At 34.8% G+C, this 15,633-nt stretch overlaps 1 protein-coding gene across 1 annotated transcript in view; it reads left to right on the forward strand.

The window, feature by feature from the left end:
- TET1 (tet methylcytosine dioxygenase 1) overlaps nucleotides 1-15,633 on the forward strand; it is a 139,122-nt gene that overhangs the window by 106,709 nt on the left and 16,780 nt on the right. The window contains exons 7-10 of the mRNA XM_038534146.1: nucleotides 2,735-2,946; nucleotides 5,716-5,866; nucleotides 10,775-10,864; nucleotides 12,458-12,595. Coding sequence (XP_038390074.1) covers nucleotides 2,735-2,946; nucleotides 5,716-5,866; nucleotides 10,775-10,864; nucleotides 12,458-12,595 — 591 coding nt within the window. The remainder of the gene's footprint in view (nucleotides 1-2,734; nucleotides 2,947-5,715; nucleotides 5,867-10,774; nucleotides 10,865-12,457; nucleotides 12,596-15,633) is intronic.

Consider the following 15,633-nt stretch of genomic DNA (forward strand, 5'->3'; position numbering starts at 1 on the left):
TTGCTTGACTTTATAGCTTTTTTTTTAGATTTTATTTATTCATTTGAGACACACACAGAGAGGCAGAGACACAGGCAGAGGTAGAAGCAGGCACCATGTGGGGAACCTGATGTGGGACTCTATCCTGGGTCTCCAGGATCATGCCCTGAGCTACAGGTGGCACTAGACCACTGAGCCACCTGGGCTGCCCAACCTTCATAGCTTCTTGATCCTTTGCTACTTAATGTTTTTGATGAACAGAGGTTCTTAGTTATAATCATAATATAATCCAGATTTTAAGATTTTATTTGTATGTAATCTCTACCGCTAGCATTGGGCTTGAACTTCCAACCCGAGATCAAGACTCATGTTCTCCCAACTGAGCCAGCCAGGCACCCCTATTATCCAACTTCTTTAACTTTTTCCTTTATAATGATTAAATATGACAACTTATTCTAAAATTGTTTTACCTACTTCAAGATCATTAAGATATTTTCTTCCAAAAACTTACTGTTTTAACTTTCATATTTATATCAACAATATAACCAAGCTACTTATGTGAAGTAGGAGTCAAGATTCATATTTTTCCCATAGGGATATCTACATAGTACCATTTTTTTGAAAAGACTACTTTATATTACAATGTCAACTGTGTCATAAATCTAATGGCCATATGTATATGCATCTCCTGTACTCTTTATTCTATTAATCTATTTATCTGTCATTGCACCAAAACTAGACTATAATTACAATAGCTTTACAATAAATACTGATAATCTGGTAAACTACTTTGCCTTTGTTCATTTTCTTGTTCTTTAATGGTCTTTTGCATTTCCATATAAATTTTGGCATAACTTTGTTAATTTCCACCCAAAACAAAATAAACTCTGATAGGATTTTGTTTGAGATTATGTCAAATCTAGATATCCATTTTGGGAAAATTAACAGCATTATATAGTGTCTATTCCATTAGAGTGGTACTTCTTTCTATTTATTTAGGTCATCTTTAATTTCTTTTAATGTCTTTATAGTTTTCATAGGTCTTATACAGGTTTATTACTTGTCTTCCTCCATTTATATTGCTATAAAAAAATACCAGACTGGGTGGCTTTAATACAACAAATTTATTTCTCTCAGTTCTGGAGTTTGGAAGTCTTAGATCAGGGAGCCAGCATGGTTGGGTGAGGGCCCTCTTCTCTTTGTGTTTGCACATGTTTGAAGGCGTTGAACACTAATCTCACTGATGAGAGCTTCCCCCTTATAATTTACTTATCTCACAAATGCCCTACTTCCTAATACCCTTACAATTGGGATTCAGGATTTAATATATGGATTTTAAGTGGTCACAAATATCCATACCAAGGCAATACTAAAGGTGTTTATTGAACCTAAATCTGAATTATGCTCTATTTTCTGATGTTCCCTAATGGATATTGAAAAATCTGGGGAAAACATAGATACCTAAGAAATAGCATTTTAGCATTTCCCATGCAAAGACTGGATCAATGTAACTTTGTTCTTTGTTTGATAACTTAAAAAGTATCTGGTATAATTTTGTTTGATACAATATATATCATTTTGTATTTGACCTTATTTGAAAGCAAATGTATTCTTATTTGGCTGTAAAAGGACATATAAATATAGAAAAAAATTTTAATATAAATAATTGTGTTTAGGGGGAAGGTCCTAAAGCCAACTCTACTCAAGGGATGCCTTGGTAGCAATGATTGTTAACCATCTGGAGTGACAGAAGAAAGTGATATTGGGTAACTAACATCTTAAGAAGTTTCATCTCAAGTTTATGTAATATTATTATAGCAACAAAATTGAAATCTTAAGTATGCTGTTGGTTGCTCCATTTTGGTCACAGGGGTGGGCACCTTTATCATTTACTGATTATATACTGATTAATGTGGTCAGTGTCTTTGCTCTGTTAATTTGTGATAAACGGAGAGAGTTTTAACCAGAATTGGTTGGTTTTATGTCTTGTCAAGATTTTTATGTAATTCCTTTCGTATGCAATGAGTCCACTAGGCAATATTTTTAAGTATTTTGAGACCTTTTTAGCACCCTATGGGTATGATGCACTGTAAGATAAATCAATCACTATTCAAAATTAATTGTTGTATTTTACATTTACCATGTCAACTGAACCACCTTAATCTTATGATAATGTGGGTACAATAAATAATAAATATGGGTATGTGATAGCATGGAAAAATCACAGAAATTGCAGAACATTGCTTTGTATATTAATTATTCTGTATAATAAAACCATTCACCCAAGGAACAGATCTGTAACTTTCCACAGATGCTAAATTTCAGTGCTGAAGTTCAGTTTTCATATTGGGAGTCCTTGGTAATTTGCATGTAGCTAGATTTGTCCTATTATGGCATTTGTGGAAGAGCAGAATAGTTAGGCGCTTTTCCAGGAGATCCTGTGTTGTCTCTTTTGCAATACTGTATCAACAGTGAAATAAAACAAACTGCTTTGGTCTACTTTTATAAATAACAACCACATACCACAGACTTCTATTCTGCCTATTGTTGGTTAGTCAAGTAACCTGGGATACTCTGAGGAGTTGTGTGGATGCAGCTAGTCAGAAAACTGAATGTCTTATAAGCTTCAACCCTTTGAGAAATACACATGTTTTTAAAAACCTAAAATGCAATGACACAGACCTTTAAACAATATCCATTGCACTCAACTCTAGGTTTCTTGTTTTCTGTAAATAAATGCATTCCACTTTTCCAGGTGTTAAGAAGAGGCAGTGATGAAGAGAAAGTCCTTTGTTTGGTTCGGCAGCGTACAGGCCACCACTGTCCAACTGCTGTGATGGTGGTGCTCATCATGGTATGGGACGGCATTCCTCTTCCCATGGCTGACAGATTGTACACGGAGCTTACTGAAAACCTAAAGTCATACAATGGTCATCCCACAGACCGAAGATGCACGCTCAATGAAAAGTAATCAAATCTGTTTTGTACTGCTTTCCCATTCATTCAGACCTCTATTATTTTAACATTAAATTGTTAACTATCAGTTATACATATTAGATAATTTTAGGTATTCTGAAACTAAAGAATGACCTTTTTTTAAAAAAAGAAATTCAGTTTCATAGCAAGTTGAAACTTTTTAGGGTATTCTTATTTGTTTGTTTTTAATCTCTACATGCAACCTGGGCCTCAAGCTTTCACTATCTCCAGATCAGACCCTGGGGGTTACTTGGGTGGCTCAGTGGGTGAACATCTGCCTTTGGCTCAGGTCATGATCCCAGGGTCCTGGGATCGAGTCCCACATTGGGTTCCCCACAGGGAGCCTGCTTCTCCCTCTGCCTATGTCTCTACCTCTCTCTGTGTGTTTATCATTAATAAAGGAATAAAATCTTTTAAAAAAATAAAATAAGAGTCAGACCCTGAGATCATGCTCTTCTGACTGAGTCAGCCAGACCATCTTAGAGAGTATTCTTTATACTCTGCAGGAAGTCTACTTATCTCTTTTCCCTCTATTCTCCCTGCTTATGCTCTCTCTGTCAAATAAATAAATAAAATCTTGAAAAAAGAAGATTTTTTTTTAAACAGGAAAAAACGATGTCATTATACAAAATATAAACAAAACATATGTATTGTCCCCTCTCTGATCCCTACACAAGACTTTAAGAGTATTCCTTTATGTTTATGTCATCGTTTTATGGGTGTGGTTTTTTTTTCTTCTGTCATCATTTTATTACATTATTATCTCTCCAATGCCAATAATATGCAAACTATTTTTAATGTCTGCTAATTCTTTTGTATGTGGATGCACAGTATCATAACTTTTGTATGAAGGCACTGCTTTTAAAGATATATATATTATTTTTATCTTCCCAAGAATCCAGTAGCATTAGTTTTATTCTATTTCACTCAGTGTCTATCCTAGCATATATATAGATATTTTTTAAGATTTTATTTTTAAGTAATCTCTATGTGGGGCTCAAACTCAGGATCCCAAGAACAAGTCTTATGGTCTACTGACCGAGCCAGGCAGTAATGCCTCCAGCAGATGTTCTTTTAAAAAATAAAGTAGGGCGGCCCAGGTGGCTCAGTGGTTTAGCACCGCCTTCAGCCCAGGGTGTGATCCCGAAGACCTGGGATCAAGTCCCACGCTGGGCTCCCTGCAAGGAGCCTGCTTCTCCCTCTGCCTGTGTCGCTGCCTCTCTTTCTCATAAATAGATAAATAAATAAATAAATAAATAAATAAATAAATAAATAAATATTTAAAGGACTAATTAAATTGAATTGAGGAATTACTGGTATACTACACTTTTTCCATAATATTAGGACTTATTTTTGATTCATTTGTCCTATTTATCCGTGATGTTGATTTCAGATATTCTGCTAAAACTTCTAGGTCTCAGAATCCTCTACATTTCCTATGTATTCCATTGTTTAAATAACTGTCAGCTGTTAGTTAAACTATGTTTTTCTTTCCTTACCATGTATCATTTCAATTATATAAATGTATTTATTTTTTCGTATTCAGTGTTACCTTAATATCACGTATTTTTTTATTTTAACAATTAAAAACTACTAGTTTTGATATCACAATTTCTATGTATTTTTCATTTACAGATTTTTTTAAAATTATGGGAGTTTTTGTGTTTTATAATAATTATGTAAATACCACATTCATAATATTAGAAATTTCAAGTATTATGGGATTGGAAACCACAGAGTGTATGTTACTCCCTTGGTTTCTTATCTTTATTATGGATATTCTAACCATTGTCATCCTTACTATCGTGTATGTTGGGGCCTCAGAAATGTCCCCAATGTGCAAAAATAACCAAGTTCCTTAATGAAACAAACTTTCAGTTCAGTTTTTCCATTTATAACCTTAATAAAGGCTTTCTTTAAAATTAAAGCAATTTCACATTAAATATGTATTATCCATTATTAATCTTAAAAGGATTATATCAATATCAGTTTATAAATGATAGAATTAAAGTCCAGAGAGGTAATGAGATACTCTCATTTTCATTTATGATAGGGAACAGATCCAGGATTTAAAATGCAGATTCTGGGATCCCTGGGTGGCGCAGCGGTTTGGCGCCTGCCTTTGGCCCAGGGCGCGATCCTGGAGACCCGGGATCGAATCCCACATCGGGCTCCCGGTGCATGGAGCCTGCTTCTCCCTCTGCCTGTGTCTCTGCCTCTCTCTCTCTCACTGTGTGCCTATCATAAATAAATAAATAAAAAAAATTTAAAAAAAAATAAAATAAAATAAAATGCAGATTCTTTGGGGTGACTTGGTTGCTCAATCAGTTAAGCACCCAACTCTTAGTTTCAGCCCAGATCATGATCTCAGAGTCGCGAGATTAAGCCCTAGGTCAGGCACCTAGCTGAGTGTGGAGCCTGTTTAAGAGCCTCTCTCTCTCTCTTTCTCTTTCTCTCTCAATAAAATAAGTAAAATGCAGACCATTTCTTTCTTCTCAGGCATATCCAAATCAAATTATGGGTACTTCTGTATAGTTTATTACTGTTTATTTGGATTTACAATCTTGAACAATTTAGTTAAAAACTTGCTTATATTCAAGGACAAGTAGCTTTGGGTTATTAATACTACTTAAAATAAGTAATAAAATAATGTTAAAATCAGTTCATTAGCCATCTATTCTTCTAAAGTTACAGGAATCTGAAATGTTCTGTCTAAGGCATTGGCCTGCTTTATCAGTTCATTCCATTGCAATCTTACAGTCGTACCTGTACATGTCAAGGAATTGATCCAGAGACTTGTGGAGCTTCGTTCTCTTTTGGCTGTTCATGGAGTATGTATTTCAATGGATGTAAATTTGGTAGAAGCCCAAGCCCCAGAAGATTTAGAATTGATCCAAGCTCTCCCTTACATGTAAGTGTTCTTTTTTACTTTTCAATTACACAATAAATTTATAAGTACATTCCTTAAAATATTTTCTAAATAGTAAAACAGTGAAATATTTAAAAAGTAGTAAAAAAAAACAATAAGAATATATATATATTTATATATATAAGTAAATAGTTTAAAATTCTCAATAAATTAGGTAAAGTCTTCAATTACCAACCCAAATTCCAACTATCCCTGGTTCCCTCCTCCTTCTCCCTTAACCCCAGAGATAATCATTGTTAAAAGAACCTAGAATTTTATATCCAGCCAAAGTAGGAGGAATAAATAAAGCCATTTGCCAACATTTCAAAGACTCAGAAAGTTTACTACCCACAGAACTACTATGAAAGAATTACTAAAGGACGTAATCCAGAAAGAAGATATATGAAACCGGAACCAATCTGTCCGGGACACGAGGCCATGGTGAGCAAAGAAATTAGTCAACCTTACTGTTAAGTTTAAATAAGTTGAGTACTTACATTTTTTTAAATTAAAATAACAACCAATAACTATAATTCCATACTCTTATCAACTCAAGGGTGGGTAGGCACTGGGAGGGGGTGGGGCACCCAGAGGAAATAAGTGTGGTATGTTTTATGGTTTGTTTGGAGTGGGGAGGATTTAGATACTAAGATCAGTGTTTTTCAAACTTTGAGCTATGACCAAGTATAAAAAGCATTTTATATTTACAGACTGCTATATAATAGGTATATGTAAGTGAATAATTAAAACCATCAGAAAATAATACTTCAACCTCTATAAGAGAACATATTAAAATATTAAAAAATTAATATCCAGTCTAGCTATTGCTAACGATTACTATGATTCACTAATATTTTATATAAAATTTCATTTTCTTTCATTAAATGTTACTTGTTACCTACTAAACTGATTTCATGGCCCACAAATGAGTCATGACCCACAGCTTGGAAAACACTGCTCTAGATGTTATTAGAAAAACATATATTTGAGAGAGAAAGTGTATGCTTTAAGGTTTTTTTAAATGAACAAAAATAGTTTTTATATTTGAAATAGTGGGAAAAAATATAAAAGATGACAATCTGAAAGAGTTTTTAAAAATCATAAAAATGCAAGATAAATAGGAAGCACAAAATAAAATAGGAATAAATCCAACTATATAATAAAATAAATATAACATCTTTCGAGAAACTCAGAATTAATATTAATCCCTGCAAAGAGATAATCAGAATTATTTAACATTTTCTAGAGTTGCCATCTACTGCAATTAAACAAGGAAATGATTCCAGAGAGCGAACTATCATTTGCAGATCATGGACTGTAGAAGAATTCTAATAAGTATGTTAGGGGTGCCTGACTGGCTCAGTCGGTAGAATGTACAACTCTTGGTCTCAGTCATGAGTTCAAGCCCCATGTTGGGTGTAGAGCTTACATTTTTAAAAGAGGGTGTGTAGTAGACCTTTAGGGAGAAAACTAAAAATTGAGTAAAGTACATATAAAACACCTGATAATGGAAAAGGTGCTATGTTCAAGCATAAGAACACTTGATAACGTGATATCCGTTCTCCCTTAAAATAATCAGTTAAATGTTCTTTCCAAATATAATATAAAACTAACAATATATAAATTTACTAGTAATATTTATATGACCATTACATTTTTATTCTACAACAGAATAATATATAATTAATGAGTATGAAATCAGATTTTGTTTCTAGTCATTTTAAATATTGAGTAGCATCTATGTAGTGCTTATAATACAGAAAGAAGCATTTCTCATTACAGAAACTGACAGAAGGCCAGTTTGAAACTCAGCAGACAAGGGAGAGTAAGGTGAATGCAGTGGCCTTCTAAGTGATGTCAAACATTATGGAAGATCATTGAAGGATTTTGATGAGAGTAATACAGTTATACTTGTCTTTGAAAGAGATCTCTCTGATTTCTCTTTGAATAATGGATTGGAGTTCGTAAGAATGTGTTTCCCAAGATGAGCTAGCCTTAAGAATAGTCCAGACAAAGGATAATTGTGACTTAAATTATGGCTGTGAGGGAGGAAATGGTGGGCAGTGGTTCGTCTGGAAAGATTTTAATTATTAGATGACAGTGCTATGGCTTGATATATAGAGTACGTGGAAATAGAACTGAGTTTCAAAAGGGCAGATAATAAATTCATTTTGGAACCACTAGATGAGAGATTTCTATAAAATCCTTTGCAGTAGGTGCCTGGGTGGCTCAATCTGTTAAACATCTAACTTCAGCTCAGGTCACGATCCCAGAGACCTGGGATCTGGCCCACATTGGGATCCCTGCTCAGCAGGGAGCCTGCTTCTCCTTCTTCCTCTGCTGTTCCCCCTGCTTGTGTTTCCTTGCTCTGTCAAATAATCTTTTTTAAAAAATCCACATGGGTTTATCAGGTTAATCATAAGAATCTGAGGGCACCTGGGTGACTCAGTCAGTTGAGGATTAGACTCTTGGTTTCAGCTTCAATCATGATCTCATGGGTCTTGAGAACAAGCCCCACATCAGGCTCCACATTCAGTGAGGAGTCTGCTTAAAGATTCTCTCCCTCAGCTCCTTCCCCACTTTGTGTCCTTTTTCTCTCTCTGATAAATAAATCAATCTTAAATAATAAGAAAAAGAAGAAGCTCAAGTATGATTTGTGATCTAGGTAGTAACTATAGCTGTGATTTTTGGTTTGTTTGTTTTTTTTAAGATTTTTTTTTTTTTTCCTTTCATGAGAGTGAGAGGCAGAGACATAGACAAGGGAGAAGCAGGCTTTTCACAGGAGCTGGATGCGGGACTCAATCCTGGACCGTGGAATCACGACCTGAGCTGAAATCAGCTACCCAACTGCTGAGCCACCCAGGCGTCCCTATAGCTATGATTTGTGGTCTAGGTAGTGGATATATGCCACTCCTAGGGATCAGGTATAGGATGAGAAAAGCATGGGAATGTAGGCCTGAGCCCTAATAGGTAAAGATCTGATAAGAAACTTTTATATCTAACATGCACATTCATTCTAATGAAACAATTAGAAAGTCAATATATTTACATTATGTTTAATGAGACTTAAATTTGTAAGATGATACCAATGGTCAGCTCTCAAACTTTATTTGTTTCTATGTACCTACTTTATTTCAACATTTCTACACTAAAAGAGATATTCCATGATGCCTCATTACTCGGGCTGACCAGATGGTTCATAATCTTGTCGTCGTAAGACGACTCCTAATATCTACTCCACCTAATATTTCAAGTGTTAGGAACCATAATCATAATATTTTCAGTAGGTACTTAAATCACAAATGTTAAGTTTTCCCCAAATAAATAATTAATGGGTGAGTATAGTTAGGAAGTGTTTTTAAAGTATGGTCTGACTTTCTTTGCTGTATTTATGAAACTATATTAAGTACCAGATACATATGTAAGACAGATAAAAGGAACAGAGTAATCTAGATATAGACCTAATGTGCATAAATTTCTTCTTCAATGAGCGCATGAACCTAAATCTGTGGGACACCACAAGGGTTATCACTGATGCTTTACAGTTGCCCAAATGGGTTTTTTAAAATGTGCTCAAGAAATAACTTCCCGGGATGCCTGGGTGGCTTAGCAGTTGAGTGTCTGCCTTTGGCTCAGGGCATGATCCTGGAGTCCTGGAAGGGAGCCTGCTTATATCTCTGCCTCTCTCTCTGTGTCTTTCATGAATAAATAAAATTTTTAAAAGAAAGAAAGAACTTCCTATGTCTACATTGCATGTGGCTTTGGTTTTATAATAATTTACTGCAAACCAGAGTGAACTAATCCACATGAAGGTCTTGTTTCAGTGTTCTTGGCATCCACCAAATCTCAAATGAAGCAGAAGCATCAAGCCTTCATAAGTGTCTCATCCTTGCTCTCAGTTCCCCTTCTTTAGTCTCCCTTGGGTGTGACTGATCATTTATCGAGTCTTTGATTTTATTTAGGATACAATCCTCTCAAAAATTATCACAGTGGTCTTTCCACTATCGTTTCCAAAATCTACCCTATCTGCTGCATACCTTATACTGTCTTTAGTGGGGTTTTTTTTGTTTGTTTGTTTTGTTTTGTGTTGTTTTTGTTTTAAGATTTTATATATTTATTTGAGAGAGAGAGCTTGAGGCCAGGTGGGGAGACTCTCAAGCTGAGTTGGCTCTGAGTTTGGATCCCAACTCCAGGCTCAATCTCACATCCTTGAGATCATGACCTGAGCTGAAACTTCAGTGATATTTGTAATAGAGACATTTGTCATAACTGTTCTCCTTGAAAAGGACTCTTAAAATGTTTCTCCTATAAGTAGCAATCCAGATTCTTGATAATGGTGTCAAGGCTCATTACTATCCCACTAAGTCTTCCTCAATTTGTGGCCATTATAATGTGACAAAGAAAACCCTAGTTTTAGACAACTGTTGACCACTTCGCTATATTTGAAGCTATTAGCACAGGATCTGATTTTTAGTATACATATTATGTTTGTTCTCCCATTTTTGTTATAGAAACTTGCTTCACTGTGTCAGAGTTCTTTACTTCAACAACTCTTTTTGCCAATAGGAACCCTGTCTTGATTTATTTCAAGTGCCCAGTACTATTGAATAAATATAAAATAGGGTTCTTGTATTTAGCAACATGACGCATTTCACACCTTACTTTTAACAACCTTTAGATTTCTAGTTAGCTTATAACATAGAACTTGAATTTCAAAAGACTAAATTAAAGCATAACAAAGACCAATAGTTTAGATTTTTTTAAAAAATCTGTTATTTTCTATGGTAGCCTATTATTAGGGTAAGTATGCTTTGTGCATCAACCATGTATCAGCAATGATTTATGATTCATTTTCATACCTAAAACTCATGTCATTATGAAACAACTTTTATGGACTGTCTTTTCCTGTAGGAAAAAAACCTTGAAGATAATTTACAGAGTTTGGCTACACGATTAGCTCCAATTTATAAGCAGTATGCTCCAGTTGCTTACCAAAACCAGGTACGTTTTGGGACCATATACAGTGCTCTTAAACATGGTTGAAATTTCTATGTAAGCATCATTGTTGATAGAAAACCTTCAAATTTCAACTTGAGTATATATCTACTTTTAGACCAGCTTAAATTATCCAGCCTGGGTTTACCTGACTTATTGTTTTTAGCTTTTCTTTTTTCCCCGCCCCCCCCCCCCCTTTTTTTCCCCCGGCCCTCCCTTTTAGCTTGTTTTTAAAAGACTTCTTATTACGACAATTAAACTAAAACTCCAGAATGATAGAATTATGATTAATTCTAAAAATGTAATTTATGCATTTTTAGAATTTATGCATTTTAATTTAAGCATGATTGGTTCAACACAAGAAAATTAATCAATGTAGTATACTACCTGCATTGATAAAACATTACAAAAACCATAAAAACAAAAATCCTTATAGATAGAAGATATTTGACAAAATTCAACACGTTCATGATTAAAACAGTTAAGAAAATGGCAATAGAAGGGAATTGCCTCAGCCTGATAAAGGACATCTATAAAAACCCATGGATAATATCATAATTACAATTAAAGACCAAAAAATTTTTTGCTTAATATTTGGAACAAGACAGTATGTACTCTCACCATTTCTACTAAACATTTTGCTGGAGGTTCTATTAAGAACAAGTTGAAGAAATTCAGACTACAAAAGGAGATAAAATAATTTCTACTAGCGACTGGTATGATCCTTTATGTGGAAACTACTGAGGAACACACATACATACACACCCACTATTCAAGCTAATAAATGAGTTTAGCAAGCTTTCGTGATACAAGATCAATATGTAGAGGCCCTATGTTTCTATATATTATCAATAGACAACCCAAAAATAAAAATAAGGATAAAATAAGTTGCAAGAGTTTTAAATTCTGTACTTCAAAGGACATCACCAAGAAAATAAATGAGGTATGGGGGAATGAGAGGTTGATCGGTGTATGAGCTCCCAGGTATAAGATAAATAAAATTTTATCTGTTTGCTGCACAGCATGGGGACTACAATTGACAATACTTAAAAGTGTTTAAGGATCTAAAATGTTACCACCCACACACAAAATCATCCTTATGATGTGAGGAATTGAGATTTCTTAAATCTTTATTTGTATTATCATGAATAGCATGCTCTGTTAATTGCTAAATTTTCATTTTTAAAGAGTTAAAATTCACTTTCTATATTAGCTGATGAACATAGGTATTTATGTATGCGTACTTTTTATAGACATTGAAAACTCTTTACATGTGATTAATGCACTGTAGTAGTCTCCCTTCCTAATGGGATAATTTAAGCTTATTCTGCTTGTTTATTCACACCAGCCGGTATTGTTGTCACCCTACCATTAGTCACAGCCAGTCATTGTCATTTTACTTCATGTCTCAATCTTCAAGACTCTTCCTCCTGAATGTTTCTGAACTACGCATCCACTATTTACCACCCTGTAGGCAGAAGTTATTGAAATTACAAAGTGTAATTAGGTCAAGAACTTTGTCAGGAAGTAATTTTTCCTCTTTGCTAAAGGTGATTCTTCCTGCCTTTTAAAACTGTGTGTTACCCATTTCTCATTTAGGTAGAATATGAACATGTTGCCCGAGAATGTCGGCTTGGCAGCAAAGAAGGGCGTCCTTTCTCTGGGGTCACTGCTTGCCTAGACTTCTGTGCCCATCCCCACAGGGACATCCACAACATGAATAATGGAAGCACTGTGGTATGTACCTGGGTGCCTTTTGATTCTAAAAGATCCATGGCTTTCTTAGGCTGAGGTCCTGAAACATGATTATTGTTCAAAGTCCTATTTTATTTTCTGTCCCTCATAGTATATATCAATACAATTTAAGTTTACTATCGAAGTTACAGGACTGGCCTTGAATATTTTGTTGCAAGTCTTGAATCATTGTGGTTACCTTTGCTAGGAGATAGGAGTACAGTTCTATGTTATCAAACTGGTAGTTGGGAAGTTAAACAACTTACTGGTTTTCTTGTTTGGTTTGGTTTCGTTTTTGCCTTCTGTGTACCTCAGGGTTTTTGTGAAGGTACTATGCCAAATTTATCATGTTTTTTGTGCATGTTTGTTCTTAATGCCAGTATATATGTATGTTACATTACTATTCCAGAATCATCAGAAATAATTGCATTTAGAAATGCATGCTTAGGTTTACAGCCATGAAAAGAATTACATGCCCCTAGCATGAAATCAGTGAAGATATTTTAAATTAGGTAAAAGAGCCTGGGGAAAATCGTGCAATTAAACCTTTTGTAAGTGAAATGGGTTTGCTTCAATAGAAAGAAAGAAAGAAAGAAAGAAAGAAAGAAAGAAAGAAAGAAAGAAAGAAAGAAATGGGTTTGCTTCAAGTAATCGTCTTCTTATTTAGTAAAACATACCGCTCTATTTTTTGCACTACACCAGTCTGTTTGGTTGGCCCCATATAAAAAAAAGATAGCTATGGGATCTTGAAAGTACACAGTCTAAGCCATCAAAAGGCAGCCTTCCTTCCTCATTTGGCCAATAAAGTTTGTGATAGATTAAGGAGCCTTTCTTTTTCTTTTTCTTTTTGTTGATATCATTCTTCTACACTGCTGTATACTGTAGTCTTTGAGACCAATGTAATTTTCAAATGTTGAAATATTATAAATCTGTTCGGGTGAATCTTAGCCAATGTGTCGTCATTGCATAGTACGTTTGACCTTATTTGCTTCATTACAGTTCATCAGGCTGAATTAGGTTTAGTATCAAACCAAATTCTGGTTCCTCTTTTCTTGTGTATTATTCAGTGATGCCTCTTCTCCACTACTCTTGCTCATGCCATGAGGCTCATACTTAGAACTTGACATAACTCCAAATTTCCCCATCTCTGAAAACCCTGAATTCTTAAAATTCAGCTGCCAACTCTTTTCTGCTGCCTCAGTCTTTCTAATTATGCTCCTCATATCAGGTCCTGGTCCTTTTCTTATTCTCCCTGTGAACAAATAAACTGATTAAAGTAAATATTTATTGGTGGAAGAGTCTAGTTTTTAACATGATTGCTTTTAAATTATTGACAAATTACAACCCAGAGAATTCTTTTTTTTTTCAACCCAGAGAATTCAATATTTAAAGTATTCCTGGTAAATGTGACTGTAAATATGTGAAAATAGTGTGATTTTTAAAACTTTATGCTTATCTTACATTATCAACTTACATTATCAACTCTCACATTATCTTACATTATCAACTTTATCAACCTTATAATCAGGCAGTTTTATTTCTTTCCAGCCTACTGGCTTAGAAAGAGCCCCTCAGTTCTAGATGAAATGTTTTTAATAAAAATAATGAAACCATTGGATATATCTTTGGTGGATCTTTAATGATAACTTGCAAATTAATTACCATTAAGATCCTATTCTATGAAGATAAATACTAATATTAGGTATTAAAGTCAGGAATTTCTTGTATTTAGTAGTTCTGTTTTTTCTTTCTATAATGAATAAAAATAAAAACTTTTAAAGTAAGGAGAAGGGAAAAAAATAAAGAATAAGGACTGAGATAAAGTTATATTCAAGAGAGAATTTTCTTTAAATGTCTTATTTCACATTCAAAAGAAAGGTAGGGGGCAGCCCGAGTGGCTTAGCAGTTTAGCGCCGCCTTCAGCCCAGGGTATGATCCTGGAGACCCGGGATCGAGTCCCATGTCAGGTTCCCTGCATGGAGCCTTCTTCTCCCTCTGCCTGTGTCTCTGCCTCTCTCTCCCTCCCTCTCTCTCTCTCTCTCTGCGTGTGTCTCACATTAATAAATAAATAAAATCTTCTTAAAAAAAAAAAAAAAAAAGAAAGAACGAAAGGTAGGTAGAGCTTACTGGTATATTCCTAACCAAAGTAGAAGCAACAGGGCAGCCCCGGTGGTGCAGTGGTTTGGCGCCGCCTGCAGCGGGGGGTGTGATCCTGGAGACCCAGGATCAAGTCCCACATCGGGCTCCCTGCATGGAGCCTGCTTCTCCCTCTGTCTGTGTCTCTGCCCCTCTCTCTGTATCCATGAATAAATAAATAAAATCTTAAAAAAAAAAAACAAAAACAAAGTAGAAGCAACATGAAGCAGAAAGAGAAAATTTATCAAAATGAAATGTTTAACTTTTAAAAACTATTAGAATTTTTTTGAATAAATTATTTTTAAAATAATAAAATATCAATTAAAAACTATTAGAATATGAGTCCTGCAAGAAAAAGAAATCTCTTGTGCCTCTTCTTTAACTTCATTAATACCTATTCAGTTCATTTAATGAGGAAAGAAAAATCACTCTTAACAGGCAGAGAAAGGGATTGAAGGGAAAAAAAATATCTATAGATCTATCAATAAATTCCACTTATAAGTAGAAGTGGAAAAACCCTTAATGAAAATACAGCAAATAGAAAATTCTTAATAATCAATCCCCCTCTACCCAAAGAATGTGACATAATAGGGTAATAGGGCACCTGGGTGATTAAGTCAGTTAAGCATCTGCCTTTGGATCTGGTAATGATCCCAGGGTCTGGGGTGGAGCCCCACATTGGGCTCTGTGCTCAGCAGGGAGTCTGCTCCTCTCTCTGTCCTTTCCCCTGCTCACGATCTGTCTCTCACTCTCCCTCTCTCTCAAATAAATAAAATCTTTTTTAAGAATAGGGTAATATATAGGCTAAAATAATGTCTTCTTAATAGTTAATATTTAATATGAAGGCTTTGGACTATCCTGCAGACATTCCTTAACTTAGACAATGAAGTACAAAGGAATGTAAC

Source organism: Canis lupus, chromosome 4, assembly GCF_011100685.1.
Source record: "Canis lupus familiaris isolate Mischka breed German Shepherd chromosome 4, alternate assembly UU_Cfam_GSD_1.0, whole genome shotgun sequence".
NCBI lineage: Eukaryota > Metazoa > Chordata > Mammalia > Carnivora > Canidae > Canis > Canis lupus.